At 47.0% G+C, this 25,949-nt stretch overlaps 4 protein-coding genes across 9 annotated transcripts; 1 reads left to right on the forward strand and 3 right to left on the reverse strand.

The window, feature by feature from the left end:
- Window positions 1-284: 284 nt before the first annotated feature.
- pip5k1ca (phosphatidylinositol-4-phosphate 5-kinase, type I, gamma a) lies at window positions 285-12,230 on the reverse strand. 4 transcript variants are annotated; one of them, XM_037249686.1, is made up of 18 exons: window positions 11,864-12,230; window positions 8,080-8,108; window positions 7,841-7,927; window positions 7,645-7,775; window positions 7,461-7,578; window positions 6,991-7,143; window positions 6,056-6,355; window positions 5,783-5,991; window positions 5,629-5,712; window positions 5,502-5,550; window positions 5,125-5,209; window positions 4,697-4,858; window positions 4,489-4,627; window positions 4,388-4,420; window positions 4,186-4,305; window positions 3,511-3,721; window positions 2,531-2,620; window positions 285-2,013 (listed from the first exon to the last, which is right to left on the reverse strand). In XM_037249686.1, exons 1-18 carry the CDS (start codon window positions 11,988-11,990, stop codon window positions 2,011-2,013), a joined length of 2,130 nt encoding a protein of 709 aa, XP_037105581.1. In that variant the 5' UTR covers window positions 11,991-12,230; the 3' UTR covers window positions 285-2,010. The 4 variants fall into 4 exon arrangements, with proteins under 4 accessions (XP_037105581.1, XP_037105579.1, XP_037105578.1 ...); XM_037249684.1 differs by having other exon boundaries at window positions 3,511-3,718; window positions 4,489-4,858; XM_037249683.1 differs by having other exon boundaries at window positions 4,489-4,858.
- A 729-nt stretch (window positions 12,231-12,959) lies between these two features.
- Window positions 12,960-15,499, reverse strand: gpx4a (glutathione peroxidase 4a). 2 transcript variants are annotated; one of them, XM_037249691.1, is made up of 7 exons: window positions 15,362-15,499; window positions 14,260-14,354; window positions 14,049-14,193; window positions 13,818-13,969; window positions 13,716-13,740; window positions 13,515-13,574; window positions 12,960-13,260 (listed from the first exon to the last, which is right to left on the reverse strand). In XM_037249691.1, the coding sequence occupies exons 1-7, from the start codon at window positions 15,467-15,469 to the stop codon at window positions 13,222-13,224; spliced, it is 624 nt and encodes a 207-aa protein (XP_037105586.1). In that variant the 5' UTR covers window positions 15,470-15,499; the 3' UTR covers window positions 12,960-13,221. The 2 variants fall into 2 exon arrangements, with proteins under 2 accessions (XP_037105586.1, XP_037105587.1); XM_037249692.1 differs by lacking the exon at window positions 15,362-15,499 and adding an exon at window positions 14,567-14,727.
- A 155-nt stretch (window positions 15,500-15,654) lies between these two features.
- Window positions 15,655-17,449, forward strand: polr2eb (RNA polymerase II, I and III subunit E, b). Its single transcript, XM_037249690.1, has 8 exons — window positions 15,655-15,847; window positions 16,080-16,254; window positions 16,322-16,437; window positions 16,508-16,588; window positions 16,672-16,730; window positions 16,886-16,964; window positions 17,179-17,247; window positions 17,319-17,449. Exons 1-7 carry the CDS (start codon window positions 15,791-15,793, stop codon window positions 17,242-17,244), a joined length of 633 nt encoding a protein of 210 aa, XP_037105585.1. The 5' UTR covers window positions 15,655-15,790; the 3' UTR covers window positions 17,245-17,247; window positions 17,319-17,449.
- A 228-nt stretch (window positions 17,450-17,677) lies between these two features.
- Window positions 17,678-25,392, reverse strand: arhgap45b (Rho GTPase activating protein 45b). Of its 2 annotated transcripts, none has more exons than XM_037249681.1 (24): window positions 24,951-25,392; window positions 23,835-24,075; window positions 23,554-23,736; window positions 23,026-23,166; window positions 22,825-22,909; window positions 22,152-22,224; window positions 21,982-22,054; window positions 21,780-21,911; window positions 21,591-21,652; window positions 21,381-21,491; window positions 21,227-21,307; window positions 20,994-21,158; window positions 20,722-20,859; window positions 20,444-20,634; window positions 20,284-20,378; window positions 20,077-20,163; window positions 19,893-19,994; window positions 19,591-19,757; window positions 19,319-19,507; window positions 19,110-19,247; window positions 18,768-19,018; window positions 18,453-18,690; window positions 18,262-18,370; window positions 17,678-18,093 (listed from the first exon to the last, which is right to left on the reverse strand). In XM_037249681.1, exons 1-24 carry the CDS (start codon window positions 25,224-25,226, stop codon window positions 17,759-17,761), a joined length of 3,663 nt encoding a protein of 1,220 aa, XP_037105576.1. In that variant the 5' UTR covers window positions 25,227-25,392; the 3' UTR covers window positions 17,678-17,758. The 2 variants fall into 2 exon arrangements, with proteins under 2 accessions (XP_037105576.1, XP_037105577.1); XM_037249682.1 differs by lacking the exon at window positions 24,951-25,392 and adding an exon at window positions 24,259-24,415.
- Window positions 25,393-25,949: the final 557 nt, after the last annotated feature.

Raw genomic sequence — 25,949 nt, forward strand, 5'->3', positions numbered from 1 at the left:
CCGCCTTCACAAAATATTAAAAAAATAAATAAAAATAAAAGAAAAAGACCATGGGCTCATTTAGGTAAAAAAAAAAACACAAAACAAAAACACTATGTATAGTAAAAAAAAAAAAGGACCATGTATAGTAAGGCTTTTTTATTAAAAAAAAAAGACCATGTATAGCAAGGCTTCTTTTTTTTTTTAGTAAAAATAATAACCATGTATAGTAAGTACCTGCCCACACACAAGTCAGAGGAGTGTACCCTTGTCTATGTCTAGGACAAAACAAAAACAAAACTGTGTACATTAGACAATTCATAGAACTGGTTTATTTCATATTCATTCTGAGTGAGTCCAAAGACACACACACGCACACACACATACATACAACCATCTATTTATACTCAGGTATAAATAGATGAATATACACAGATATACATACATAAATACACATTTCTGATATGTATTCATTTTTTAACCATGCTATGTCTCTGTAAAGGACTCTTCCTATTGGATGACACACAACACGCACACACACAACACAGCTTGAACAAGTTGGAAGAATCCCTACTGGCTTGCATGTACAGTAAAATCCACCCAACAGCTGCATGCAGCTCCTTCTCACGACCGAGGGAACATGACTCAGCAAATCACGCGGATTGAGATCGTCTCTCGGCCAAGCAGCAAAAATAAAACCAAAGAAAAATAACATTCTCCATTTCCGATGGAAAATATATCTGTATATCTTTCTATATATATTCTTTTTTTTTTTTTTATGTACACATTCTCAGGAGCACAATGACAAGAAGGAAAAAATAAATAAACAGCAGGAGTGAAAGAAAATCATCTACTAAGGCAAATTGAAAGGAAAGGAGGTGAGGACCAGTACAAAATATTGCTGCTATGCTTTCCAGCCGCGATGACGGTAGATTGAATACACACGGTGAGCAACACGCTGTCGTCCGTTACACACAAAACATAAAAATCAAAGAACATTTGTGAGGATGCGTTAAAAATACGGCTGAACCACCAAAGTCCACCATTTTTTTTTTTTTTTTTTTTAAATAAAGTTTCCTACTAGGAATGTAGTCTGACTTCTGAGGCGTATTTTCCCTCCCTGGTTGCTGACCTTTGAGGCGTTCAACTTTAGATTGCATTGGATTCCCATTCACACTGAATCTGATTCATATTCAATAAACTGCATTAACAACACTATGAGCTACTTGGTGGAGGGTGACCATGGTAACGAGGGGGGGGGGGGGGTACTGCTTGTTAAAAACGCCATCATGATGAGAGACAATTTTTACAATGACACATTACCAGAGTCATTTGATTACTGCAGACGGGACTAGGTATGTAGTATTAGGGGTGATGTCATCGAATTAGAAGGCAGGCTACTTTTTTGGGGGAAAATATGAACATATCGAAAAGTGCCGCATTCACTGATGCGCCCAAATGATCAAAGCTCTTTGGCTGAAAATTGATTTTTAAAATCTCAGAACAATCTCAAATAAATATTAAATAAATAACTACATGTGCAGAGTAATACAAGTATTAATAACTTGCAAATCAAATATAGCTTGCTGCTTTGAGCTGGTTGGCAATATACGGCAGCCGTGTTGGAGAGGCCCCCACCCAGCATTCCCAATATTATATATATATATATATATATATTTAAATGAATGGCTAATTGACATGTCCCTTCGCATAAGTGACAATGGCAACCCACACCAACATGTCCTGCTCCAACATAGCCGCCTCGGGGGTAACTGAAGGCGAGCCCGATTGATGTTTGAAGTGAACTAAGACGTATGCGTGTCACGTCAAAAAACATACAACACACGAGCATACTTGTACTATGCCACGTAAACACAAGTATCACATGTAAATGGCAGGGACCTGTCTGCTACGCCACTGTGTTGATTTCTCTCCCTCCTCTTGAGACAGAAAGATTGCATTCGAGCGTTGAGGAGGTTTCGGACTTGGGCTGGATGATCCCCTTCATGCCTTTCAGTCAGTAAGCAGGGTTTACTGTGTAACAAAAAGGAATGAATGAAGACAGTCAATGCATAGGAAATATAGTCTGATGACAAGCAAAGAGCTTTCTTACATTATGCTAATAGTTAGCATGTTAGCATGATATTATTATTGCAAGATGTGGGATCCTTATCAATCTCTTGTGTGACCATTTTTTTGATATAGGATTCATTAGAATTGGCATTAATTGCCTACTTTTCCGTACAGTAGTTATTTTTCTTATTGGAAAAATTGGGTGTTTGGAATAAATTAATGCCATTTCCATTCATTGCAATGGGGAAAGATGATTCTGAAATATTTTTGGCTTTTTGCAAACATTTCTCTGCCTTCTGTTTTTACAATTGCATAGCGATCATCTGAGCAGGCTGATGACGTGGCATGGTGCATGCAGCTTGCTACTGAAGAGACACGGGGCGGGGCGGGGCGGGGATTGTTTGATGGACCTGAGAAGCATCAAAACTGCTTCACATGTGGAGGATTCTTCTGTTACGGTGTATTGCTTCTCACTTACTGTCTCTCTTTCCCAATCCCCATCTGGCAGTGCCTTAGACTCTGAGCCATAGTGTAGCGGAGAGTACACCCAGGTCCTGTCCTCTGGAGGCTGGTTTGTTTGTTTGTTTTTTTACGCGCCAAACACAGCAGAGGGCGCCAGGGGGACAGAGGAGAGGGCCAGTGGCACAGAGATAAGCGGCGGCGGCAGTGGCAGGCAGGCAGGCAGGCGGGAAGAAAGATGCAGGAGGTCGCAGGAGGAGAAAAGACAAGACAGGAAATGAAAGTTAGGGGATGCATAAAGGGGGGAAATGTTGCCTAGACAAGCTCGTGTTAATCCTTCAAGCCAGAAGCGGCGCTTATCGCACAGTGTGTTCGAGTCCAGGGTCTTCTAGGAGGTCATGTGAGTGATGAAAAAGGGGAAGGGTGATGGATTTAGAGGCTTTATCACTTCCGGCAACAGCTGTAAAATGCCACCATATGCGACAGTACCATCATGCAAACATCTTTGTCAAGTGAGGAGCCAGTCATGGAATGAATTACTGTATATCCTACTTTGGAGGTTTCACTAAGTTCCACTGGGGTCTAAAGTTGCACGCCACCGAGTCTAATCTAAAACTGATGTCTGACGCCTGGCTGGGCTCACTTACTGGCCAGCCGGACCGCCACTTGCTCCTCTGACGGTGAGGTGGGACCACCCAAGTCCTTCCGTCGGGGAACTGACCACGACAACGGGGGGGAAGGAGATGACAAATGGACAAACGTGTAAAAAGAAGAATGAGAGGGAAAGACGTGACATGACTAAGGCGGCATGCCGAGATGAGAATGGGGAAAAAAAACAAACATCCTCTTCGAAAACATGCTTAAGTGTACGCGTTGGCATTTCTGAATTTTTATCTTCAAGATAAAAAGCAGCAACGAGAGAGCCAGTGCTCACTACTATGCCACCACAGCCGTCAACATCTCTGTGGGAGAGTTTTAAAGTGTGGTGTGCGGTCTTACAAAGTAGATATCCGTGACCGGCACGTCGTCCTCGTCGTCCACCGAAGCCTGGCTGGTGCACCCCGAGCCCGACGCGCAGCTGGGTGTCTCCGCCGCCGCTGGTTTGGGACTGGACGGAGTGGCCTCGACAGACGCGGGAACGACGACGACGGAGGCTTCGATAGCTTGAGAAGCGGCGGAAGAGGCAGCGGCGGCCTCCTGAGCCTCACTGCTGGAATGAAAGAAGCATTTGGTCGCGTGGCCTTGTTCCTAAACACAGATCATGGAAGTTCACGCTGCTCCGAGGGAGCTTTGTGCACCTTGGTATCAACAAGACACCTGATTGGCTGAAGGGATAAATGCAGATGTTTGTCTTTCTGATGCTCACAAACCTGCGCCCTCCCCTCCTTCCAGACACTTTTCATCACTTTAGATTAATTCTCGTGTAGAGAGACGAGATTAAAGCCGCTTTTTGTACAGCTGAACAAAAATCAGGTTAAAATGTGCCCAAAATGAGGTCATGGTGGCTTTACGGGAGCTGCCTCGGGGCCCCCAGGACCACTGCCCTACTTCTTCTTGCTGGTTACCCCAAATTGGTCTCATAATCTCCCGGCAGCACTTTTAGCGCCGTCATTCATATTTAGGCTAAATTGAGGTCACACACAAATGTAGGAAAACGAGCTTTGTGTGGGGTACCTGGGTTCAGGAGACGGCTGCGGAATGGAGAAGGTGGGCTCGCTGTCGTGTCTTTTTAATTCCACCTCCACCGTGATGGTCTGCTGATCTTCCTCGCGCACACGCAGCTCCTCCTGGGTCCTGCGCCCATGAAAACGCAGCACACACCGATGTAGTCTAGTCTGAAAACCAGGTTCTGAAATTTCCAGAGCCACCAACTTACCTTCCATCGTGGCTTAGAGACTGCGTGTATCTCCTGGAGTCAAATGAAACAGCGTCAAGTGAAAGCAAGGAGGTCAGGAGCGCAGGGTGCTAGCTAGCTACCTGTAGCGCGGGTGCTCGACGGTGTCACAGGGAGATCGTTCCGGGATGGACAAAGAGGTGGTGGAGGAGAGGGTGGTGGCGATGGACGCCGTGGTGGCCTCCTCGAACGACGGAGGCGTGCACGGGAGATCGGCTCGCCCTGGCGATCGTCCGCAAAAAAGAACATTGGAACAAGACACAACCGCGAATACAGAAACAACGCAACTACCTTCGTCTTCCAGCGTGGGGAAGCTGCGAGCGCCTCTCAAGTCGTAGATGTTCTCGTCTCTGTCGGAGGTCAGCTGGCTGGCGGACCAGGCAGCGCCGGGACCGCCGCACTTTGGCACCGTAAGCGACACGCGGCCCTTCTTGGATGGAGATGATTTCAAAGCTGCACGTTACACAAAGCATCTCTTAGGGCAGAACTCAATGGCAACAACTTCAGACATTCTCCCGCTTTCATTTTTAACGCAGGAACCGTGTCCTTGTGTTACTATGATGGATGGGAATCGAAGTTGACTCCTACTTTGACTAGAGAGCGTCTGAACTCTCCCACATGACGCCAAGCAGCACCGAATAAGGCAGTTTGAAGACTATCTGCTATTTCCTTCCCACGCGGCAGCGCTTTGACTATGTAAGGCAGCGGAATGGACTCACAAGAGCTCTTCCTGAAAACAGTGCTGCTCATGAACTTGAAGAACCTGTCGGCGTAGAATCCGGGCCGGTGGACCGAGACGGTGTCCTGCGGGCAGAGAATAATGAGATTTAAAAAAAAAAACAACAACTGAGTGCCGGCAGATTAACCGATCAATTAGATCCTCTTGTGTTCCATTTTACTAATGTATGTCTCTGGGTCAAGCCACTCGGCAGAGCAAGCATCAGCGTATAAACAAACACAGGCAGACGTTATTGATTCTCCAGCCGGCTGATGGCTGACATCCTTTAGAGGCAGAATAATGCCGAGGCGGAACAAAATGAGTAAGGGGAGCCCATTTTTAGCGTCAAGCGATATTGCCGTGTTATTAAAAACTCACCCCGTCGTGCACCAAAGCCTTCCACGTGTGCTCTAGTTTCTTGATTAACCTGCGCAGACAAAGAATGGTGAAGCAATATGGCTGACGGGCGCGTAAAACAAAAAGAGAAGCTGACGGCGCCGCTTACCTGTACGACTGTAAGATGTCAATGATGCCCACGTAGAGCAGAAGACGTTCTCCTTTGCCACTGACGGCAGGGATGCCGCCCATCCTAAAAGACAAATTCGCAATGAAACCGTTTTCGGAAGCGCCGGACGCGGCATCTGGTCGGGTTCGCTCACGTGTCTTCGGTGTCGATGGAGCCTCCGCAGGCGGCCCCGCCCTGGATGGACTCCATGGCGGTGGAATAGAGGGCCTTCTGCTGGGCCATGGGCCGTTTCTCGTCGCTGTCGCCTTGGGAGCCTTCCATCTCCCGTTCCCTCTCCGCCTGGTCCATGTTGTGAACTCCCAGCAGGAGGCTGTAGTCCATGATCTTGAAGCTTTCCAGCACCTGAGCAAAATGCCATGACAGTTAGCTCCTGGCAAATGTCCCTATCCTCGCTGCACAAACTTACCAAACAGTCCCTCTGCAGCGTCTTGACCAGCGCGTTGAACGTGTCCTGATCCAGCATGAGTCCGTCCTGCAGGTCCTGCATAAAGTCCAGGTCCTTGAAGGTGGGCCGCGCCTTCTCGCGTTCCTTCTTGGACGCTCGCCTCTTGTAGGTGGAGCCCTTCAGGTCGTACTTAAGATGCATTCGCACCACGCGGGGCAGCACGTTGTTCATCACCACCACGCGGATGTTCTTGCCGCCCGACTGGACGCAGTAAAGGCCGAAGAACTTGGGCAGCAGAGTGCGAGGGTTCTGATTCAAGTTCTGGAGAGGGTAGAAATCATCCATCCATTTTTTACTTATCCGATTATTATTACTACGGAGCCACGTCAGAAAACAAGCGTGTTTTTCTGTGTGGACTTCAGAAGAGGAACTGAAAGATCATGTTTTGCCCTCAGCAGCCACACAGAGATGTCGAAAAATGCGACACGTGAGAAGGGTTGGGGGGGGGGGGGGGTTATGGGAATGCAGATTAATGCGTGCCAAAGATAAAAAGGAAAAAAAGCTGCGCTGAGTGTGAGAACGGCCGAAAGAGCGATAAGAGCTTGCTCACTCGGCCGTCCACCTGCGACAGACATGGGGAGCTGACTGCACGTAGCAGCGCTTACTAATTGGCTTCTTGTCTCCTTCAGTGTGTGTGTGTCTGTCTTGACCTTGGCATGGGTTTTATCTCTTGAAGCAGACCTCCACCGCCAGGGCCAAAGCATTTGTCATCAAGAGAATTGCCAGTACGACGATCTAGTCTAATGGTCAAGGCTCATGGAAATGAGGGTGTCAAACTCGAGGCTCGAGGGCCAGATCCGGCCCGCCACATTGTTTTAAGTGGCCCAAGAAGGCAAATCATGTACACTTTCAAGGTTTCGCTGGATGTATAACGCGCACGTCGCATGCTCCCCTACCATGTAGTAGCCGGGCAGCAGCTTCTGTAAGAACTCCGCCTCCTTGTGCATGACCGTCTTGATGATGAACTCGTCGTCCTTGGTGAGATAGAAGACGGAGCCGCTCGCGCCGGGATTGGATAGCTCAATCAGTGGCTCGTTACATAGGGAGTACTGCGGAGGACACGGGAAATATTGAACCTCACACTACTTTGACTTGCAATTGAAAATATACAACAAAAAGGTACAGAGTCACCCAAAATACACATTTTTGGAAATGGGAGCTGTAATCATATTATTGGACGGACCCTAAAAACATCTTCAAAGTGCTTCGTTGTAGTAAAAAAAAAAAAGAAAGTCTTGCATTTAATGACAGAATTGCCTGTTTGCTGAGGAGCATCATCAGCAAGCTGTCCATCCTTATTCTGACACCCACTCTGCTCAAGAAGACCAACTGCCATTTTCTGAACGTGTATCCATCCATCATTTACCAAGTAGTCGTCGGGCCTGATGCCAAACAGTTCCCGGAAGTAGCGGAAGGCCACGGGGGCGTACGTTTTGAAGCGGAAGTCCGGGAAGTGATGAGCTGGAGTCAGGTTGCTCCCTTCGCTGAAGACAAAGCTGATTACAAATACAGCCAGGGAAGAACATATTAAGCAAACAACGGTTGACAACCTCGGGAAGAAGATGCTCTCCACCACGTAGAAGTCCTGCATCAACACATCCCTCTCGGGCTTGGAGCTCAGATTGCCCACCGTGTAACCGATTCCGAGCTGGATGGCTCCTTTCAGGGCGGAGGAGGTGGTCTACGAAAGGGGGGGTATGCTTTTCTCAATATTTATCTACTGTACATGTATATGTATATAGCAACCTTTTTGTAAGTGGTTTCTCCGGAAGCATCCACCCCTCTGTGGCCGATTTTCTTCCCCTGACCGGGAAGCCCCGAGGAGGACGGCATCTGAAGAGCAAAAGAGAATCTCTTCTTTTGTATTTCAGCTCCTTTGAGCTGAGCAGGTGCTCACTTTGAGGCAGCACAATATGAGCGCGACAATTAAATATCAATGACAAATTTATTTGAGCGAAGAAAATGGAGGGACAAAACATAATTACCTCCGTGATGAACGCTTTCCTCGCAGAATCTAAAATCGAGACAGAGAAGAGTCACATTTAATTACGCCAGTCAAGTAGGTGAACGAAGTGTTACCAAGTGGGTACAAGCTGAAAAATATATATTTTTTGTCCCATCAATAAATAACCATCAATTTACAACTCCAAAACATAACATCACGACGACAACTTCTTTAGTTTATGTGCTAAATCTATAGGTGCTCCTGTTTTGGTTAGCAATAGAGGCTCAGCAGTTAATCCTGTAACATATGGACAAGGCAACTTTTGTGCCCTGTTTGAAGTCATCTGAAATGAATGACGCAGTCGGGCAGCGCGGTGGTGACCTAGTGGTCAAATTGGCGCACGGCGTCTGTTGGTGAAACCCTGTGAGGAATTTGATTGAATCAAATGATGTGAATAATGCGAAGCATGGATGTGTAAGCTCAGGAGCAGCTTGAGTGTGCAGCCTCTCTTTTATCTGCCTCTCGTGGACCGCTCATGTGACCAGGCAACAGTAAAGCCTGTTTTCCGCCCCTCCTCCCCCCTCCTCATGCTCTCCTTCGCTTTCCCGCTGTCACACACGGTCACGCTAGAATGAACACGCCGAGGCACGGGCACGTGCAACGGCGGCCATGCTGCAATGTGAGAAAATGGAGGAATGAAGAAATGTTTTCAGATCAGAAAATGTCCGAGTGTTAGGTCAAGTGGCCATGTTGGACTGTGTATGGGGTTGCGCCATCATGCGTGTGCGTGCCAGTCTGCATGAATAAATAACAAAATGGAACGTTAATGTGGCACAAAAACAAAATCGATTGGAGATAGTCCCAGAGGGGGAGCTAAGTAAGGAGATGTCACTGAGATGATTGTTAATTATCTTGTCAGAGTGATGGAGCATCTGGCGATCGATTTGTCTTCACTTTTCTTGCCAGGACAAAATATTTGGGGCAAAGTGCTCCGAGCATCCAGGATGGACACATCCATTGTGTGTGTGTGGAGGGTTAGAAATTAACATATTTTTTCATTCTGATTCATCGATTAATCGGCAAAAATAATCGACATTCTTTCGTTACAGCCCTAGACATTATAGCAACCGGCTTATGCTGCTATCTGTATTCCCCACTGCAGCGGGCCAAAGCTGTGTTGTCCTCTACTGTCAGAGCGGATCTCAACCCTTGGATCATACGACAAGTGTGTGTCTGTCTGTGTGTGTGTGTATGTATGTGAGAGAGAGATTTGAGTGGTTGGCCTTTGGCGACAGGGACAGACCTAATAAAAAGCTTGCCGTCTGCAGCTGGTGGGGAACAAAATTATTATATATTAAGATATTTCCCACTTTAAAGCACTCAATCTCTATTTTTTGCAATAAATAAGCCAAGAAAGGCCAGAATTAAAGTGTCCCCGACCTGGTCACATGATTGGAACTTGGCGCAGGTCATCAATATCGTCTGAAACTTTAATTGCAATTTGGGCTAGTGGCCAAGAGATGGCGCTACATTTTTCTATGAAAGGCATGTAGCAACATTTTCGAAATCAACTGTTGATGCTGGTGTGCATGACAGCAACACGCCACCAGGAAACTTGGGGACGTCTACGCCCGTGAGGGACAGACAGACTGACAATTTTCTCGAAGCAAAGTCAGCTCAGTCCTGGGGGCACACAAGGAACACTCAGTCTGTGCTCCCCCTCTTATGCAATTGCGCAATGTTTTTATTTCATTCCCGAGCTTTACTGAATCTCCAAAATTGAGACAAATGTCCTTTTATAAATATCAGAGAAGAGTGTGGCTGGATGAACTTGAACGTGACTTATTGCTGAGCTCAGCATCCATAGCCTTAAGTCAGCCAGGTTTAATGTCACTTTATGGCCCAAAAGAAATACAAATAATTGTAGTAATTGTACAAATAATAATCAATGAAACAAATATTATTGGCAGCGACAGACAATCAAATACTGCACAGAGAAGGATGCTAATTGCCAGAAGCGAAACTACACTTTTGTTTACACCTGTCCAAGTGAGCCACACCAAGGGACAACTGGAGTACATTTAAAATGGTATTAACACACTTTATTTGTATTCCATTCGAATGTGATCAGAGCTTCTATCTTGCACGCAACCTTCACCTGAAGCCAAAAATGGTGACGTCAAGTAGACCGAGTCATTCGCTACATTCTTTTGTGACGTCAAACATCCCGGCGGATGCTCCAAATGTTACTTATACAATTCGGGAGTGAGTTGGGGAGGGATGGAGGCAGAGTGTGCAAAGCATGCAAAAGCAAAAGGACACATCAGGATAGAGCAGATGGAACTGCCGATTTATGCTTTTGTCAGCAATTTTGACACGCCTCCCACGCTTCAGCGGAACGGGGGGGAAAAAGCAAAGGAACAAGGATTTAATCAAGGACTTCATTAACTCCCTTAAAGAGGTTTTCACAACGTGCACACAAAAAGAGCTCGACAATCCAAAACGATTTATATCCTTCTATATAAGGTGTTCTTTTAGTAGCTTTATCTTATTTTAGTTTGACCATTTACCAGTAGTTAGTTAGTTCTTCTACTAGAATGTAAAAATGATGAACGCTAGCAGCTGCTCCAAACATGCATCCACATACATCCACATGCAAACAGCCACTTTACACACCGGGGGCAGCTGAGCTAGCTCAACACCGCAGCCTACAATTACATTGCACAAGATGTGACATTAAGAGAGCTCAATGGAGCTCTGCAGGCCGCTGCAGCTGACATTTAAACTCAATTCTACTAAGCACACTCCTGTCAGTGGATGATAACAACCATCATCGCTTACTGCCCCGTGTTGAACTTTTGCAGCTGGAAATGGAAAAAAAAATTCAAAACTTCAACAATTATTCCAAATTGAGATGGCAAATCAAGTCCATCCATTTTTCGTAACACCGATGACAGTCATCCTGGCACTTTTTTTTGTCTCCAACACCCGAGTGAGAATAAGTGCTTCGAAAAATGGGATGGATAGATGGACAAAAACGTTCATATTGCGTAAAAGCCAGCTTTAGTGCTCTTTTCACCTCTTGTATCCCTCGTTTGTTGCTATTGGCTACACACAGCACTGACACGGAAGCAGCCCAAGTTGACCTGGCAATTTTCTGTCTTCTTTTTTTTTTGTCTCTTACACAAAATTACAGGAGAATTGGGTGCATCAACTGACAACCAACATACAATTTCATACACAAAAAATAAATGAAGGAAGGATGCATGAATAAAAAAAAACAGGTGACAGAGGGAAGACAGGCAGATAAGGAGGTTTCAGTAAAGGATGGAGATAAGGATGCATAAATAAAAAGGAGCTGTGATGGATGGAAGGTAGGAAGGAAGGAAGGAAAAAGGAAAGAAAACCTAGACGTGTATTTTAAAAGGGCATACTACAGTATACACTGCAGTATGTGTCCCTCTTTGGTTTAAGATGCTCACAAATCACCCTTACTTAAACCTGCACGTTCTTCAAGCTCATTTCCGGAAAACCACCTTCTTAAATACCTACGTATCAATTGAAATGGGTGGTTTATTGCACGACCAGCCAACATAATGTGCTCCGAATGAAAAGAATCCGAATGTCTGCTCCACCTGTTCTCCTCATCCACTCGGCTAAGCTAGCAGATACTAGCACAGCTAAGCGGCTAAAGATGAGTCGGTGCTTTTCTGCTTAAATTCCTCACAGAATCCGATTAAAAAAGCGAATGAATGTAAACGACACAGATGAAGAAAAAAAAACATGACTGGAATTGGTGAAAACATCTGCAGGTCGAAACCTACCCATGTCTCCGGCGTCCATTCCGGAGCTAACCCCGACGACCGTGTCAGCATCATCGGATGATGCGGCCCCGGATAGAGGACTCCCGTCCCTGGCCTCCGACAGCCCGACTGCTCCCTCGGCTTCCATTCAGCCTCCGGGAGGTGCTGGTCCTTGAGGCGGTAGGAGGGGAGAATCAGGTATGCGACGATGCGTACCGTCGGAATCCTCGCACAAATTAAAAAAAAAAAAAAGGATTGTCAAGTCCTATTTGGTGCAAATAATCACGAGGGAAGACATGTTATTCAGGGACGGTGGCTTCATTTGCACGGACTATAGCTCGCTGGGCTCCAGCTCGACTGCACTGCTGCTCGCTCAGGCTGCGGCGGCTCAACTAGTGTTGGCTCGTGAGTGAACGATGGGTTCAAAAGAACGAATCTTTTCAGGGATGTTGTAATATAGAGAAAAATGTGTGCGTTGCCGTTGTCGACATGACACTGTGTTTACTTGATTGTTTTTTGTCTGGTGTATTGGCTTGTCGGGTGGGGTGGGGGGGGGGGGGGCGATTCGTTGAACGATTTGTTTGAACGAATCTTTTGAGTGAACTGATTCTAAAGATTCAGTTCACTTAAAAGAACTGGAATGCACATCACTAGCCGCGGAATGGCTCAGTGGGTGGGATTAGTGACGCCCTCTGGCGGTCAATAAAAGAAACTGCTACTCGAAAGCCGTTTCCTAATTTCTGATGAACCAAGGCCACTAATGGAAAGTAACTAAGTAACGAACAAAATATACGTTGTTACTGTACTCCCAAGACTCTCTCAAGACCTTGGAAAGTGAATTCAGAGGTTTGTTTCTCAATACATTGTACGTATTTGAAGATATTTGCTGAAAACCTCACTCCAAAAAATGACAAATATTTCACAAGTTTTTAAATCAGCACTATAGAAAAAAAAAGGCTAAGCAAAATCCAGCAAACAAAAGTGAGATGACAACCATAGAATCAGATATTTTACCAAGTGTGACACAGGAAAATGTATTCATCAAATCCTTTTTTGTTAATTTTATTAAGGTTATTTACATCTCTTGACAGTTGAATGACAAAATGAGTGCTTTTATACAGACAATGGTACATTTCATCGAGTTGTCCCATGTCCCCCAACCTCCCCTCCTTTCTTTCCGGTCCAGAAGAACAAAAGCTCGATGATTGACCCTGGCAGGTTTGCACGCCAATTGCATCGAGTCTGCCTTTTCCATCAGGCGGCTTTACGGACAGACTGTCATAGGTCCAGGGACAAACTGAACCCACATCCACCGAGACTCAGAGCGAAAGAGAGAGGTGGCGTATGGAAGGAAACGAGACAACGGCGAGATGGTTCATCTAGGCATTCAGATACTGAGGAAGATCCTGCTCCACCACCTGCACAAAAGAGATAGATAGAAATGTATAAAAATCTGATATTAATCAGAATCTTGTGTATTGTAAACAAAATGTTGATTTCCTCATTAAAACAATTCTAGTTGATAAATTCGGTGGCCAGTTTTTCAAATCGAAATTTTTACAAAGGTTTATTTTGTTAAATCTTTACAGCACATATTTGTTATTAAGTTTATATTTTTTAAAAATGCTCAAGTGAAATAATGTAAAGCCACTAAAGCCATTTGTGTACATACGCTTGGATCATCCATGATTCCGTATCGTTTCACCACCTGACCCTCTTTGTTGATCAGAAACTACAAAGAAAAAGATATCAAAAATAGTTTCATTTTTTTTATACATTTGAAACAAAATCCTAACACAGCAAAACTTAAGAATGTGGTACAATTTGGAGTTTTCTGATAACCATAATATTAGCACCCGCTGTTTTTTTTTACCTTGGTGAAATTCCACTTGATGCCACTAGGGGGACAAAAAAACAAAAACAAATGTAATGCAGGAACAGTAACAATGAAGTAGGCGAGGAAAATGAGTCTTACTTTCCCAAGAAGCCTCTCCCGTTGGGCTGCTCCTTCATCCACTTCCACAGCGGGTGAGCGTTGGGCCCGTTGACGTCAATCTTGCTGAACATGTCAAAGTGGGCATTGTACGACTGCGCAAACTGCTTGATCTCGGCGTTCGTGCCTGGCTCCTGTTAGTTGACAGAACAAAATATAAATTATAGACGAGCACAAATAATCACAGCACAGACAAAAGCAAATCGGGTGTACCTGATTGGCAAACTGGTTGGAAGGGAAGGCCAGAATGCGTAAACCTCTCTCAGCGTACTTGGCGTGCATCTCTGCAAACTGAGAGTAGTTTACGGGCGTTTTGCCTCATTTGGACGCTACGTTGGTGATGACGACCACGTTGCCCCTGGAAAAAGAATAGTCACAGTTAAGGTGATTAGTTTGGAGGCCGCACGTGGAAGTAGAGGCTCACCGGTATTTTTCTAGAGAGACCAAATTGCCATCAATGTCGGTGGCTGAGAAGTCATAAATGGAGGTGGCCAAGCTCCAATCCCCTGCCGGGTCACCCTGTGGGATGATGTGAAGCCACAAGGGTCACACGAAATAAAGCAAATGCATATGTACAACACATTGACAAGACAGAACACAAAGAAACGTGAATCACTGTGCACTCATATGCCAAAAACTTCCACACACCCACACGGTCTGTCTAGCTGCCTGTTTTTGAGAGCATTGATGCATCAGATTGTTGCTTCCAATGCCATCCGCTGAATTCTTACCAAAGCCTGCAGCAGGACACTGAGCAGGACAGTGGAGCCTAAGAGACGCATGGCTGCCCTTCAGCAAGCTCCTCAGAAGGCAGAAAGGGATCCAACTCCTTCCTTATTTAGTAGAATCCTTCGCTACGCTCGCGGTTTGTCCCTGCAGACTTTTATAAAGCCTTCGGGGGATCAGTGACTCAACTGATAAGCTGCCGTTACCCAATAGCTGATGTTCTGCAGTCCTGACCTGTAATCCACATCAGCTATGCACGGGTTCGGTGGTCCAGAGTCCACCACATTATCATAAGCTCATAAAAGGATCTTGTAAAATAAGAATTTGGAACGGTACGTTCTGGAACTCTGGTTGAAGGTTTCATAATATTTTGAGGTGCACTAGTCTGATGCTGAGAAGTCATGAGTTGGATTTTTGGCTCGTTTTTGAACCTTAAAATATCTCCAAACCTTGTGATCATGTCTACAATCTTTGTTAAAAGATAATCTAAATATGTTTTTATTGCTCTTTAGGGCCCTCTTGTGGTCACGGTGCCCGGAGCAGGTGCCGAATTTGCTTGTGCTCTTTTTTTCCGTAATATAACCCCTTTAAATTAATATTACCCGACTAGTTCTATCTAAAAGATACCAAATCGATAGTTTCAATGTTTCTCAGCAGGCAAACAGATAAAATAAATACTGAATGCTGACGTGAGTGCTGCTGTGCTCAGTGACAAGTGTGTCAACATGATGTCTGCACTGATAACAAAAGCACACATTTCAGGCACAAAGATCAACCCTCAAATAAATATTTTACTTTACCGTAGAAGGAATAAGAAAGTAGAGAAGCACCGCCAAAGACACCACAATAGTAGACACTGCCGCGCATGTTGTTATTAAGCATAACGGCCTCATTGTGGAGGAGCACATTTTGAGCAAAACAACGAAGCCCCCCCGCCTGTCTTGTGCGTTACGAAACCTCAATTTAAATTTTTAATAGTTTTCTATACAAACATTTTTACTTTGTATGACTATAACAACACGTTATTGTCAACGTTCCTTATTTTCCTTCCATGTTTTTGTTGATTTTATTGTAATTGCGCATCCTGTTCTGGATGTTGCTGTGACGTCATCAACCAGCGCCAGTAAACGATCGCGTGTGTCGAGTGGAAGCAGCGACAAAATACCCAATTTCTGATTAATAATTGAAGTATAACTAAACTAAATCTCTAAGGACTCATTGGATAAAGTATGGACGACGAAGAGGAGACTTACAGATTGTGGAAAATTCGCAAGACCATCATGCAGGTGAGTTTTCCGTGTGTTTGTTTTGAAGCTAACGTGTTAGCTCGCCGATTTTGACCATTATTAAAGCCGATTTAGTTAGATATACCAGCAAAGGGGAACTCACTGTTCCGTCAGTGCCCACAGTGAAAACAACTAAAACAAAAGCAGTAATGCAAAGTACTAACCACCTGATATTGACGAGTGATGAGCGGTAATGTCAAATTTGTTTAAGTTAACTACTTCTACTTTACAGCTATGCCATGACAGAGGCTACCTTGTAACCCAGGACGAATTGGACCAGACTCTAGACGACTTCAAGAGTCAATTTGGAGACAAACCCAGCGAGAGTCGACCCAGGCGCACGGACCTTACCGTGTTGGTGGCGCACAACGATGACCCCACCGACCAGATGTTTGTTTTCTTCCCTGGTAAGCTTCTAAAGATTGGGAGGCAGAAAAAAAACGCGGAAATCCTAAGATATTGCATCTTTTTCAGAGGAGACCAAGGTGGGCATCAAGACAATCAAGATGTATTGCCAGAGGATGCAGGAGGAGAACATTACACGGGCCATCATTGTGGTCCAGATGGGCATGACACCCTCTGCAAAACAGGTTTGATATAATACAATAGTCCATCCAATACTTATGTGTTTGTGTGCTCATGAGTGTACACACCTCTCAGTCTTTAGTGGACATGGCACCCAAGTACATCCTGGAGCAGTTTCTACAGCAGGAGCTCCTCATCAACATCACAGAACATGAGGTAATAAAAACATTGTTGTGGTTGTAGAAATGCAAACACCATGGGCTCTGAGGAAAAGAAATGGTTAATGTTCTGTTGTTCAGCTTGTACCAGAACACATCGTCATGACAAAAGAGGAAGTGACGGAGCTCCTGGCAAGATAGTATCCTCTTAATGTACACAGATACTGTATAAACACATAACCAGTCAAAAGGTTGTACAAGCATGCTATCTAATGAGAAACGGTCCAAACCTTTGACTGGTAATGGATGTATGCGTTTCTCTATCCTCTTGTTTGCCTTAATGTACTCACTTCAGTAAACTCAAGGAGAGTCAGCTGCCCAGGATCCAGGCCGGAGATCCAGTGGCTCGCTACTTTGGCTTAAAGAGAGGACAGGTAACAAAGCATAGCTTGGAAACACAAGGTGAAGAGGGAAAGGTGTCATGAATAACAATTAGAGCATGAAGTGGACTTACTGCAAGACGGGGAAAGGTCTGGCTGCGCCGCAGTTCAGTTATTTTTTCCCCTCTTGGACTTGTGATGCACCTTTTTTAAAAGTTACCCTTAGGCTAGAATGTTTGATAGTCTAAAGTTGTTCACGTTTGCAAAGGTGGTGAAAATCATCAGGCCGAGTGAGACTGCTGGCCGGTACATCACTTACAGACTGGTGCAGTGACAGGTAAGAGTCGTCCATATCAGACACAGGTACAATATTTTGATTATGACCAGTAACAATATTTCAAATCCTAGATGTCACTGTGGAAGACTCGGAACGTCTTTCCAGACACACTCATCCCTCGGAGTCCTGTTTTGATTTTTTTACTTTTTTCATTTCTATTCTAAAATGTGAATTTTGTCAAATAAAATATATTGAAAATAGAGCCAGAGTGATTTCTTCCAATTAGATCAGGGCTGTGGATAAATATTTCTGTTGCACGTGTAAGTTAAAGCTGCTGAGCATTTAAATACATAAGCCACTCTTAAAAAGTAATTTTTATTAATACATGTAAAACAACGTAATAAGAATTTGAAATAGCGACAAATCAAAACAAGTGCTGAAATAAAACCAGCAGCACCTTTAAGGCAATAAAATCACTTAGGAGTGTGTGCCAATTAAGTCCAGTTAGAAAAGTTGACCGCTGCTGAAAACTGCAAAAAAAGCAAACTATTAAAGAGCATTAAAGTGATCATCACACAAATTCGGGCTCTTTGGCTCGATTTCTGCTGAGCATCATCTTCTTACTACGCAGGCGGGCCAGCAGCACTCTGGAGCGACCTGGCAGCGGCGAGCAGTAGTAATAATTGTTGGACTGGTTGACGTTTAGCTCGGCCAGAGACTCGATCAGACCGCCCTCAACCTCGCCCCTGTTGGAGTCATCATCCGGAGGTCCACTGGGTGGCGTCGGAGTGCCGTCCAACTCCAAGCTGTCCTGATAGGTCAGCTGCTGCTCTTCATCCGCCACCTTTGCGCCCTCATCCTGCTCAGAGTCTGAGTCAGGGAACTGTTCGCTGGATCCCATGGAGCCTGAGGAGATACCCACGTTAAGTCAGTGTAGGACATCACACAGACAAGCTCAATCCAAGGAGACATATGTAGTGCAACAACAAAAATGAAAACCAACAAGCAACTCAAAATTGGTCTAAAACGTAGATTGCGTGCAGCATTTGGAAGAATTGATGAAACAAAACTCACCGCAGCCTTCGTCCATTTTGTCCGACTCCGACTTGCTCTTCCTGTGTGGGCCTGAGTCCTCGCCGTCGGCAGAACTGCTGGTCAAATCCTCGACCTGAACCTGCGCCATCTGCACAAATGTCATCAAAAGCTCACATCGGCAACACCATTGTTGCAGCAACAATATTAAATATTAGTGGTAGGTTGCTCACCAGGAGAGCAGAGCTCGAAGCAGATCGACAGGTCTTGTGGCTGTGTGAGATCTTGGATTGAAAGATGGAGGTGTAGAAGACGATGAGTGCCTCCACCACGCGAGCCTGGTGGGGGTAGTCCACCAGAGACGAGAGTGAAATGGTGGCCCCGGTGGGACGAGGACGCAACAGCGACGGCCCGAACACAATCCCCAAGTTACTGGGGCTCATCTTGTTCTCCTCCTCCAGCTCGGCGATCCTAAGACAAGCGAGATCGCGGGTCAAGGAAGGTGTCGTGACGCTACGGGGCGGAAGCCGTGGCGTCCTCCTCCTCACCGCCGAAGATGGCGAATCAGATATCGGAGGGTGGCCATGTTGGCTTTGGGCAGCTCCTTCAGAAGCTCCCTCAGCTTGTCCACCAGCACCAGTGTCTCCGGCTCAGTTTCGGGGCCCAGGTCCACAAGCTGAGCCCCCCTGCTTACCGGGGGCCCGGCAGGATCCCCGTGGTCGGCGTCGGCCTGCACGCTCTCCTTGGCCAAACCCACCAGACTGTTGTAAAGGTGGAATGGCAGGATGGGCTCTGGCAACTGGATGGCAAGCAAGCAGGGGTTATTGCGCAATCCCAAAGTCAACATGTCTAAATGTAGCAGCCTTAATTGACTTTGCGCTTTGACTGACCTGTCGCAGGTAGAGCTTGAGCACGTTGCTGATGTCATGCGGCGAACACTGCGACAGCTCCACCAGCTCCTTGCCGTTCTCAAAAGCCTGACACAGCTTCTCCACGCGCGTCTTCACGCCGTTCACCCGGTAGATGCCCTGCGGCCCAGCGCACGCGTACGTACAAGTAAGCAAACGCGTCAGGTGGAGGAGCCAAAACACTCTCCCACCTTCATCTTCAGCGCCCGCCTCTCAATCTCTGAGATGCACTTGGTGACGAGGAAAGGGATGCCGTCGCTGGCGCAGCTGGCCACCTGCGAGAACTCCCTGCCGAAGAGCTGCAGACGGCCTCGCAGCTTCTTGTGGCCGCACTGGATGGCCAGTGTCTCCAAGCAGCGCTTATGACAAGCCAGGAAGCACTACGGGCACATCATGAAGGAGACCGCTTGAGGAATGACTTTTTTTTTTTTTTTTTATGTTTCTCTGCGCCATCTTCCCTCACCTCCTCACACTCAGCGCCCTGGAAGTAGACGTAGCTGTCGCACTCGCGGCACTTGGCGGGAGTGCGCAGCTTTCTCAGGCGGTGCGTCTGGGCGGCTTTGGACAGGAAGCCCACATTTCGGAAAGGTCTGGTGGAGACCACCACGTCGGGGTCCATGCCGTTCATGTCTGCGGAAGGATTAAAGACACACAGTAAAGCACAGAGACTTGCCATCCCACAATCAGGTGAGCAGATGGCTTTTACCTATAACAGCAACCCAAAACGCCATCTTTGGCACATGACCTCCAAACTAAAAGTCTTACTTGGCGTCTCAAACGAGGCCACGTTCCCGTCTTTGTCATCCGTGTCCTCGTTGGACGACACGGTTCCGGTGGATGACGTCCGAGCAATTTTGCTGATGTCGGCTGGTGACGTGAAAGGAAGCCATGTGTCAAAACATTTTTCAGAGAGAGAGAGAGAGGAAGTCGACTCGTGTGATTGGCGCACTTGTGCTGGCGACTGGAGACTCCAGGGCACCGTCTGCTCCCACGCTGTCATCACTCACCGTGGATCCCCACGACTTGTGACCCTGCCCTATGTTCGGAATATTGAATATTTTCAATCTTTTCTAGGGGTGAGATTTTTTTTTTCTTTCTAAATAAACAACAATGAGTTATTGTCATCATTTTGGTGATGACGAGAGGCACGACTCACTGGAATGGCGATCCGTGTCCACACCAGCGGCGACGTTGTCCGCCCGGCTCGTCTGCTCCGTGTTGAAGCTGTCATTTCTCAGTCTGAAGACGGCGCTGCATTCATTGGACACGATACATGAAAAGTGTCACCTCACCGTTACGACGGGCGCCTCGCTTACTGCGACGTGGCGCCGGTGTAAGGCTCGAAGGCGTAGCAGACAGCGGGCTGGTCGGGCAGCTGCAGGTCTCGCACGTGGGCGGCGTACTGCTGGCCCGGGTCGTACAGCTTGCTGCTCTCGCACAGAGTCTGGTAGCAGACGGGCAGCGCCACCGTCTGCATGTGCATCGACTGGTAGTACGAGATGGTGGCCTGAAAGTTGCGGTGAAAATGACCAGTGAGGGGAAAACGTCGGTGGAAAGACATTAAAGATGAGACGCGCGTGTTTCGGGGTCGGACCGAGCGCAGCGTCTGGTCGCTCTGTTTGATGAGGTCCTGCAGCTGCCTCAGCGCCGTGACTTTGGTGTGCTCCAGCTCCATCATCTGAGCCGTGGCGTCGGCGATGCATGTCCTGTAGGTGGCCTCCGCCTCGTCCGCCTACACTCAAAGTGGAAGTTGACAGTTGGCTCATTAAAACAAGGCGTAGCTTTTCTGTCAAAACCTCCTCAAATAATGAATACAAAAAAATAATTGATTTGAACAGAGACGACAGAGGAAGCGGCGGCGATCACCTTGTTCCGAGCGTCTTCCTCCAACCTCTTCTTTTTGTCCAAGGACTTGGCGGTGGCTCCCGGCCCCTCCTCCTCTGCTCGGCTGGCGGCCGCTTTGGCCTTGTAGTCCTCGCAGCGTGCCATGTAGCCTTGCTTGGCCTTGCGCAGGTTGGTCTCACAGTCCATCTACGGGATAAGCGGCTCACACTCAACACGCCGTCCGTCACTTGCTCGCAACGTCTTCAAAGACATACCAGTTTTCTCTTTGCTCGAAGCCAGTGCTCCTTGATTTCCTTGCGACGCTTCTCGTGCTCCTGTTTGCGCTGCATCAGCGGCTGCATGACGACAAACACGAGGAGATGTTCAAGTTTGGCTTTTGGCGACACAAAAATGTATTCTCACAGCAACCTGAATAAAGGTCTGGTTGTGCAGGGTGGCGCTGGCCTGCTGGAGACCCACGCTCTGTTCCTGGTCCTGCTCCAAAGCGAGGGAGTAGATGGAGAAGAGGGGCATGTGGGGCTTCCGAGGGGGGGGGGGGGGGGGGGGGGGGGGTAATAGCAAAGTCACTGACTGCATTGAGGTGCACAAAAATGGAGGAATTGTCGTCTTGTAACTCACATGTGTTATACTGTGTTTGCAGGACTGGTATAATCTCTGAAGACCTTTTGAGAATTCCATCTCTGATGGGAGAAAGACATACTTGGTATGAAGGGACGATTCAAATTTAAGGATTTTGTTTTCATAATCTGACTATCCTTGTCATTGTTAGAGATTCACGACTAAGGTCGCGCAGCAATCGTAACGCACCAAGCGAGGTTCTCTTCTCCACGTAACTGATGAGATCCTTCATGTACTTGGCGATGGTTTTGGCGTACTGCAGAGCGGAGTCAACGCCGCCCTCACTGCGCTGCAAGATCACGTCCACTCCCTCGATGTTGCCTGCACATTGGAAAGATTATGCCGACAGTCCTGTTTACGGCGAAAGGTCAAACGGGACAATGCTGCCTACCCATGTCATCCGAGTTGCTCCCCAGCTGACCGCCGCCCTCGTGGCCTGCAGCGCCATACAAGTTCTCCATAGACTGCGCAACGTAAACAAAGGGTGTAATTGTCCCGCTGCCATCGTGACAAATCAACAACGGAGCTGAATGGAGGAGAACCAGTCCGGCAGGCACTCACCCGGCTCTTCTCTGTGGGCAGCAACGAGAGCAGCGTGCTGCTGTCCACCTCGCCCATCAGCAGCTCGGACACACTGGATGAATAAATAAATAAAATTAGAGCTCCGTCTAACATTAGAACCATTTCAATTGAACTTTCTGCAAAACATGCCGACTTTGACACGGCAACTATATCATTTGTCAGGTGCATGCAGAAAGCCAAATGTCATTTCTTATTGTGGTTGGAAACAGATTAGGCAGACACATGTGCTCGTTTATTCTCGCTTGTTCTTTAGGGAGTGTAAAGTTGAGCACAGTTTGAGTGGATGAGGAAACGAAGCCATCAGACATTTCAACTGTGCGACAGCTCACTTCCTCTTGCTGCTCTCTGACAGTTGATAGAGACATGTGACCAGCTACGAGGGCAACAAAGACTACTCGATTTATCGCATTATAATAAAACTAATTTAAAACAAAACAAAACATGATAGCTGCTCTGCGTCATTTGCACCCCAATACGGTACAAAGAACATCCAATTGATCTCCTCCAAGCGTTTTGAGTCGTGGCATACAAGAAAACCACTTCCTGTTGTCGTTCTTTCACCCTCATGCAAATGTGTCACCATTTACGCACTTCTCCCCCTGGCTTCCACGCACAATTTCCAACACACAACTTCTGTTTTCAGGCTACTCACTTGCTGCTGAAGGCCACCGCGATGGTCTCAATGGCTTTCTCAAAGTCCTTTTTGTCCGAGTCATTGCACGCCTCATAGTGGAAACCTAAAAGAACAAAACATTGGAACATAGGTACACGACCAGAATGGTATAAAGCCAAATTAGTGTCAATGCCTAATTCTTGTACATGCTATGTTGAATGGAAACAAGAGTTCAGTCACCTTTGACTTTGGATATGAGTTTCCCGGCAGCAGTGAGGATCTCCACCGTGTTGAGGAAGGGGTACGTGTTGATGACTTGCCGCAAGACGCGCAGAACCTCCCCCAAGCACTCGTGGGCGACGGGCCGCTGATTCTCCGTACCTGCGTACCAAGCGACTTTTTGAGTCAGCTTTTCACTTGGGCCCAAAGAGCCCGGGTGAACCCCGTAATGCACTGTGCAGACATCTTTTTGGAGGGGGAAGTGCGGGCAGATGAGTGAGGCCTGCTGTTAGACGCAGCAGTTTCCTGTTTAGAAGGATGCGAGAACATGAAACTCGCGGTAACACCACCACATAGTAAGTGTATGAATATGCGTTGCAGGTGACTTTCGGTATGGCAGGTCGGCCATTTTGGAGAGAGCTCAAATGAATAAGACGCTTGAATGGAAAGGCGTTATATCTGTTGACTTGAAGTAACACTCTGAACTGGTCTCCAGGGAACTACGGGGCACAAAAAAACAGCAACATTGGACTCTTTGTATTCAGCTACCTTCGGCCAGCACCACCACGTCCTTCAGCTTCTCCACAGCCTCAGCAAAACGCGCCACGTCTCTGAGCAGGGCAGGGATGTTTTCGACTTCAATGGCGGCGCTCTCGGGACCTTCGGATGATGGCGGCGTCAAGGCTCCTTTGGCCTGGCCTTTGGTGAACACCCACGACTGGAGAGTCAAACCTGGAGGGGGGGTGTGCAAAGAATTTTGGTTGTGAATGTAGGTCAGGGCTTCTAATAGTGCTTCGGTCAGCGGAAACAAACTACTTGTGTCTACTCACCCGCGGCGCTGGCGTGTCGGCTAAGGGTGGTCGGCCGCCTCAGGGTGGCGGTGGAGGATGCGGTGCCGGGTGTCAGCTTGGAGTGCTGGGGGCTCGGGGTGCCCGGGCAGGACAGCGAGGGGTCTAAGGGCCCCGCGGAAGTTGGGGTGAGTATGGATGAAGATGAGGAGGAATACGCGGGTGAAGAGGAGAGGGTGACGTCACCGCCATCCTTCCGCGGCTGCTCCTGGAGGATGGACAGCTGAGGGGCGCAGAGTAGAGACACACTCAAAATGGCTCATGTTTTGACATCGTCTTGTCAGGAGACTTTCACAAGATCCTGCAAAGCAACACTTCCTGATTCCAAGGGTGCGGCAGAGATGTGAGGAAATACATCTCGTCTACAATAATCATTTTTAGCGAGCGATCTTATTTCTATACTCACCTGTTTTAGCCACCCGTCCAATCGCTCTTTGCCCACTTTCTTGGCCCTCAGACTGATGTTGTAAGGCTTGTAGCTGCGTTTGTACCCCCGCTTCATCGTGGCCATCCAACCTCAAAGCAACCCTGACCACTTCCCCACTCCCTATCATGCACACACACTTCACTACACTCCAGCCTGACTTGCAACATACCTATTCACAATACATCATCATCTGAGCGCCTTCTCTTGGACAGAATGTTATCTGACGCCAAACACGCGCACGAAAAGTGACAGTTTCGAGCGCCTCCCGGAAGGGTGTTCACTCAATCCCACACAAACATCAAGACGGGGCAGCTTTACAAAGTTTTGGTCATCCACAATCTTGGATGTGGTGCATTGGCACTGCGTTCCCATATAGAAAAACGGGCACTTTAACAGCAATTACAAACTAATGTGACATAAAATGGCTGACTGTCATATCCACTCTTCGAGTGATGATTTGCGTAATCAAAAGCCTGATGCAAGTGATGGATTGCTTCATAAAATGGCAGACGCGAGTGCTCGAACACAAACACACAGGAAGTTATGATTGCGCACACACTCGCTCCCAGTGCGCACGGATGCACCCATGACCACAACTCCCCAAAACACGCAGGGTGCCAAGTGATGGGTTCTTCGTAATTAAGCCCCGTAAAAGCAAGCAAGCCCCTCACCGTGTTTGGCGGTCCAGGGCTTCCGCTCCGACTCTTCTTGGAGATGGACGGTGTCTTGATAAGTTCCCGCTTCTTACGGGCGAACATTTTGAGGGTGCCTCGGCCGTCCATACCGACGCCCTTGAGTTTGACGTACAGACCCCCCACCCACCCCCCCACTCTCCACTTGGGTATTGTGCCACCGCTCTCGCTGCTCAACGGGTAGGCGTCGTAGGCATCCGTCCGAGTCCACGGATGGTGTCGATGCGACGTCGGTTTCCTCCCGCCGTCGCACATTGAACCGCGTAGGCTCAATGACAACCAGCTTCCGCGCAGCCTGTTTCCTCAAGGGGGGTGGGAGGGGATTTGCCGGAAAGGTGCTACTTTATCGAATTAGACTAACATTTAATTTAAATCTTACTTCCCTCCAAGACATAAAAGAGCAATAAACAAGGGTCCAACTTTGAAGTCACAAACAATTCAGTGATGGAGGAGTTCCAGCGCAATCAAAAGTCAACAGAACGCACGTGTGCATCCACGTCAAGTGTCATATGGTGTATCCTTCCGCCGACCAGCCTCACCTGCGTTACGATGCAAAATAGACCCCTATTATTATTATTAAGACGCACAAATTGACAAGTGCGTTACCTAGATCTGCTAAAATAGAATGCGGGCGTTCTCAGAATCCCGTGGGTCAGTTTGAGGGTCACAAAATGATTTGCAATAAATTGTTGTATTATCTTTAAAAACCATACGCCTCCATAATAATCCAAGCTCAAGTACGCAGTAAAAATTTGAAAAACATTTATTCCAAAATAAAAAAACATACTAAACATATAAGAGTAAAAATACAAGGTAAAATGTGGAATAACAAACCCCCTCTATGTCAAAGAGTATTATGAGCCCATACAGTGTGTGTCACTGGAAAGTTCAGTCTTATGGTGATAAACTAGTTATATCCTTCTTGGCCACAACATTAGATACATATATATGCCCAATTTATGATAACTACCATTAAAC

The sequence above is a fragment of the Syngnathus acus genome, chromosome 4 (assembly GCF_901709675.1).
Source record: "Syngnathus acus chromosome 4, fSynAcu1.2, whole genome shotgun sequence".
Taxonomy (NCBI): Eukaryota; Metazoa; Chordata; class Actinopteri; order Syngnathiformes; family Syngnathidae; genus Syngnathus; species Syngnathus acus.

Coding starts and splice junctions, on each gene's coding strand:
- pip5k1ca (XM_037249683.1), bottom strand. CDS start 11,990: ATGGAAGCCGAGGGAGCAGTCGGGCTGTCGGAGGCCAGGGACGGGAGT. Junction 8,109..11,863: donor AATGGACGCCGGAGACATGG/GTAGGTTTCGAC, acceptor TCTCGATTTTAG/ATTCTGCGAGGAAAGCGTTC. Junction 7,579..7,644: donor GAGAGCATCTTCTTCCCGAG/GTTGTCAACCGT, acceptor CTTTGTCTTCAG/CGAAGGGAGCAACCTGACTC.
- polr2eb (XM_037249690.1), top strand. CDS start 15,791: ATGGACGACGAAGAGGAGACTTACAGATTGTGGAAAATTCGCAAGACC. Junction 16,438..16,507: donor TGACACCCTCTGCAAAACAG/GTTTGATATAAT, acceptor CACACCTCTCAG/TCTTTAGTGGACATGGCACC. Junction 16,731..16,885: donor ACGGAGCTCCTGGCAAGATA/GTATCCTCTTAA, acceptor TACTCACTTCAG/TAAACTCAAGGAGAGTCAGC.
- arhgap45b (XM_037249681.1), bottom strand. CDS start 25,226: ATGTGCGACGGCGGGAGGAAACCGACGTCGCATCGACACCATCCGTGG. Junction 20,379..20,443: donor TACACCGGCGCCACGTCGCA/GTAAGCGAGGCG, acceptor CAATGAATGCAG/CGCCGTCTTCAGACTGAGAA. Junction 18,371..18,452: donor CTTCGAGCTCTGCTCTCCTG/GTGAGCAACCTA, acceptor ACATTTGTGCAG/ATGGCGCAGGTTCAGGTCGA.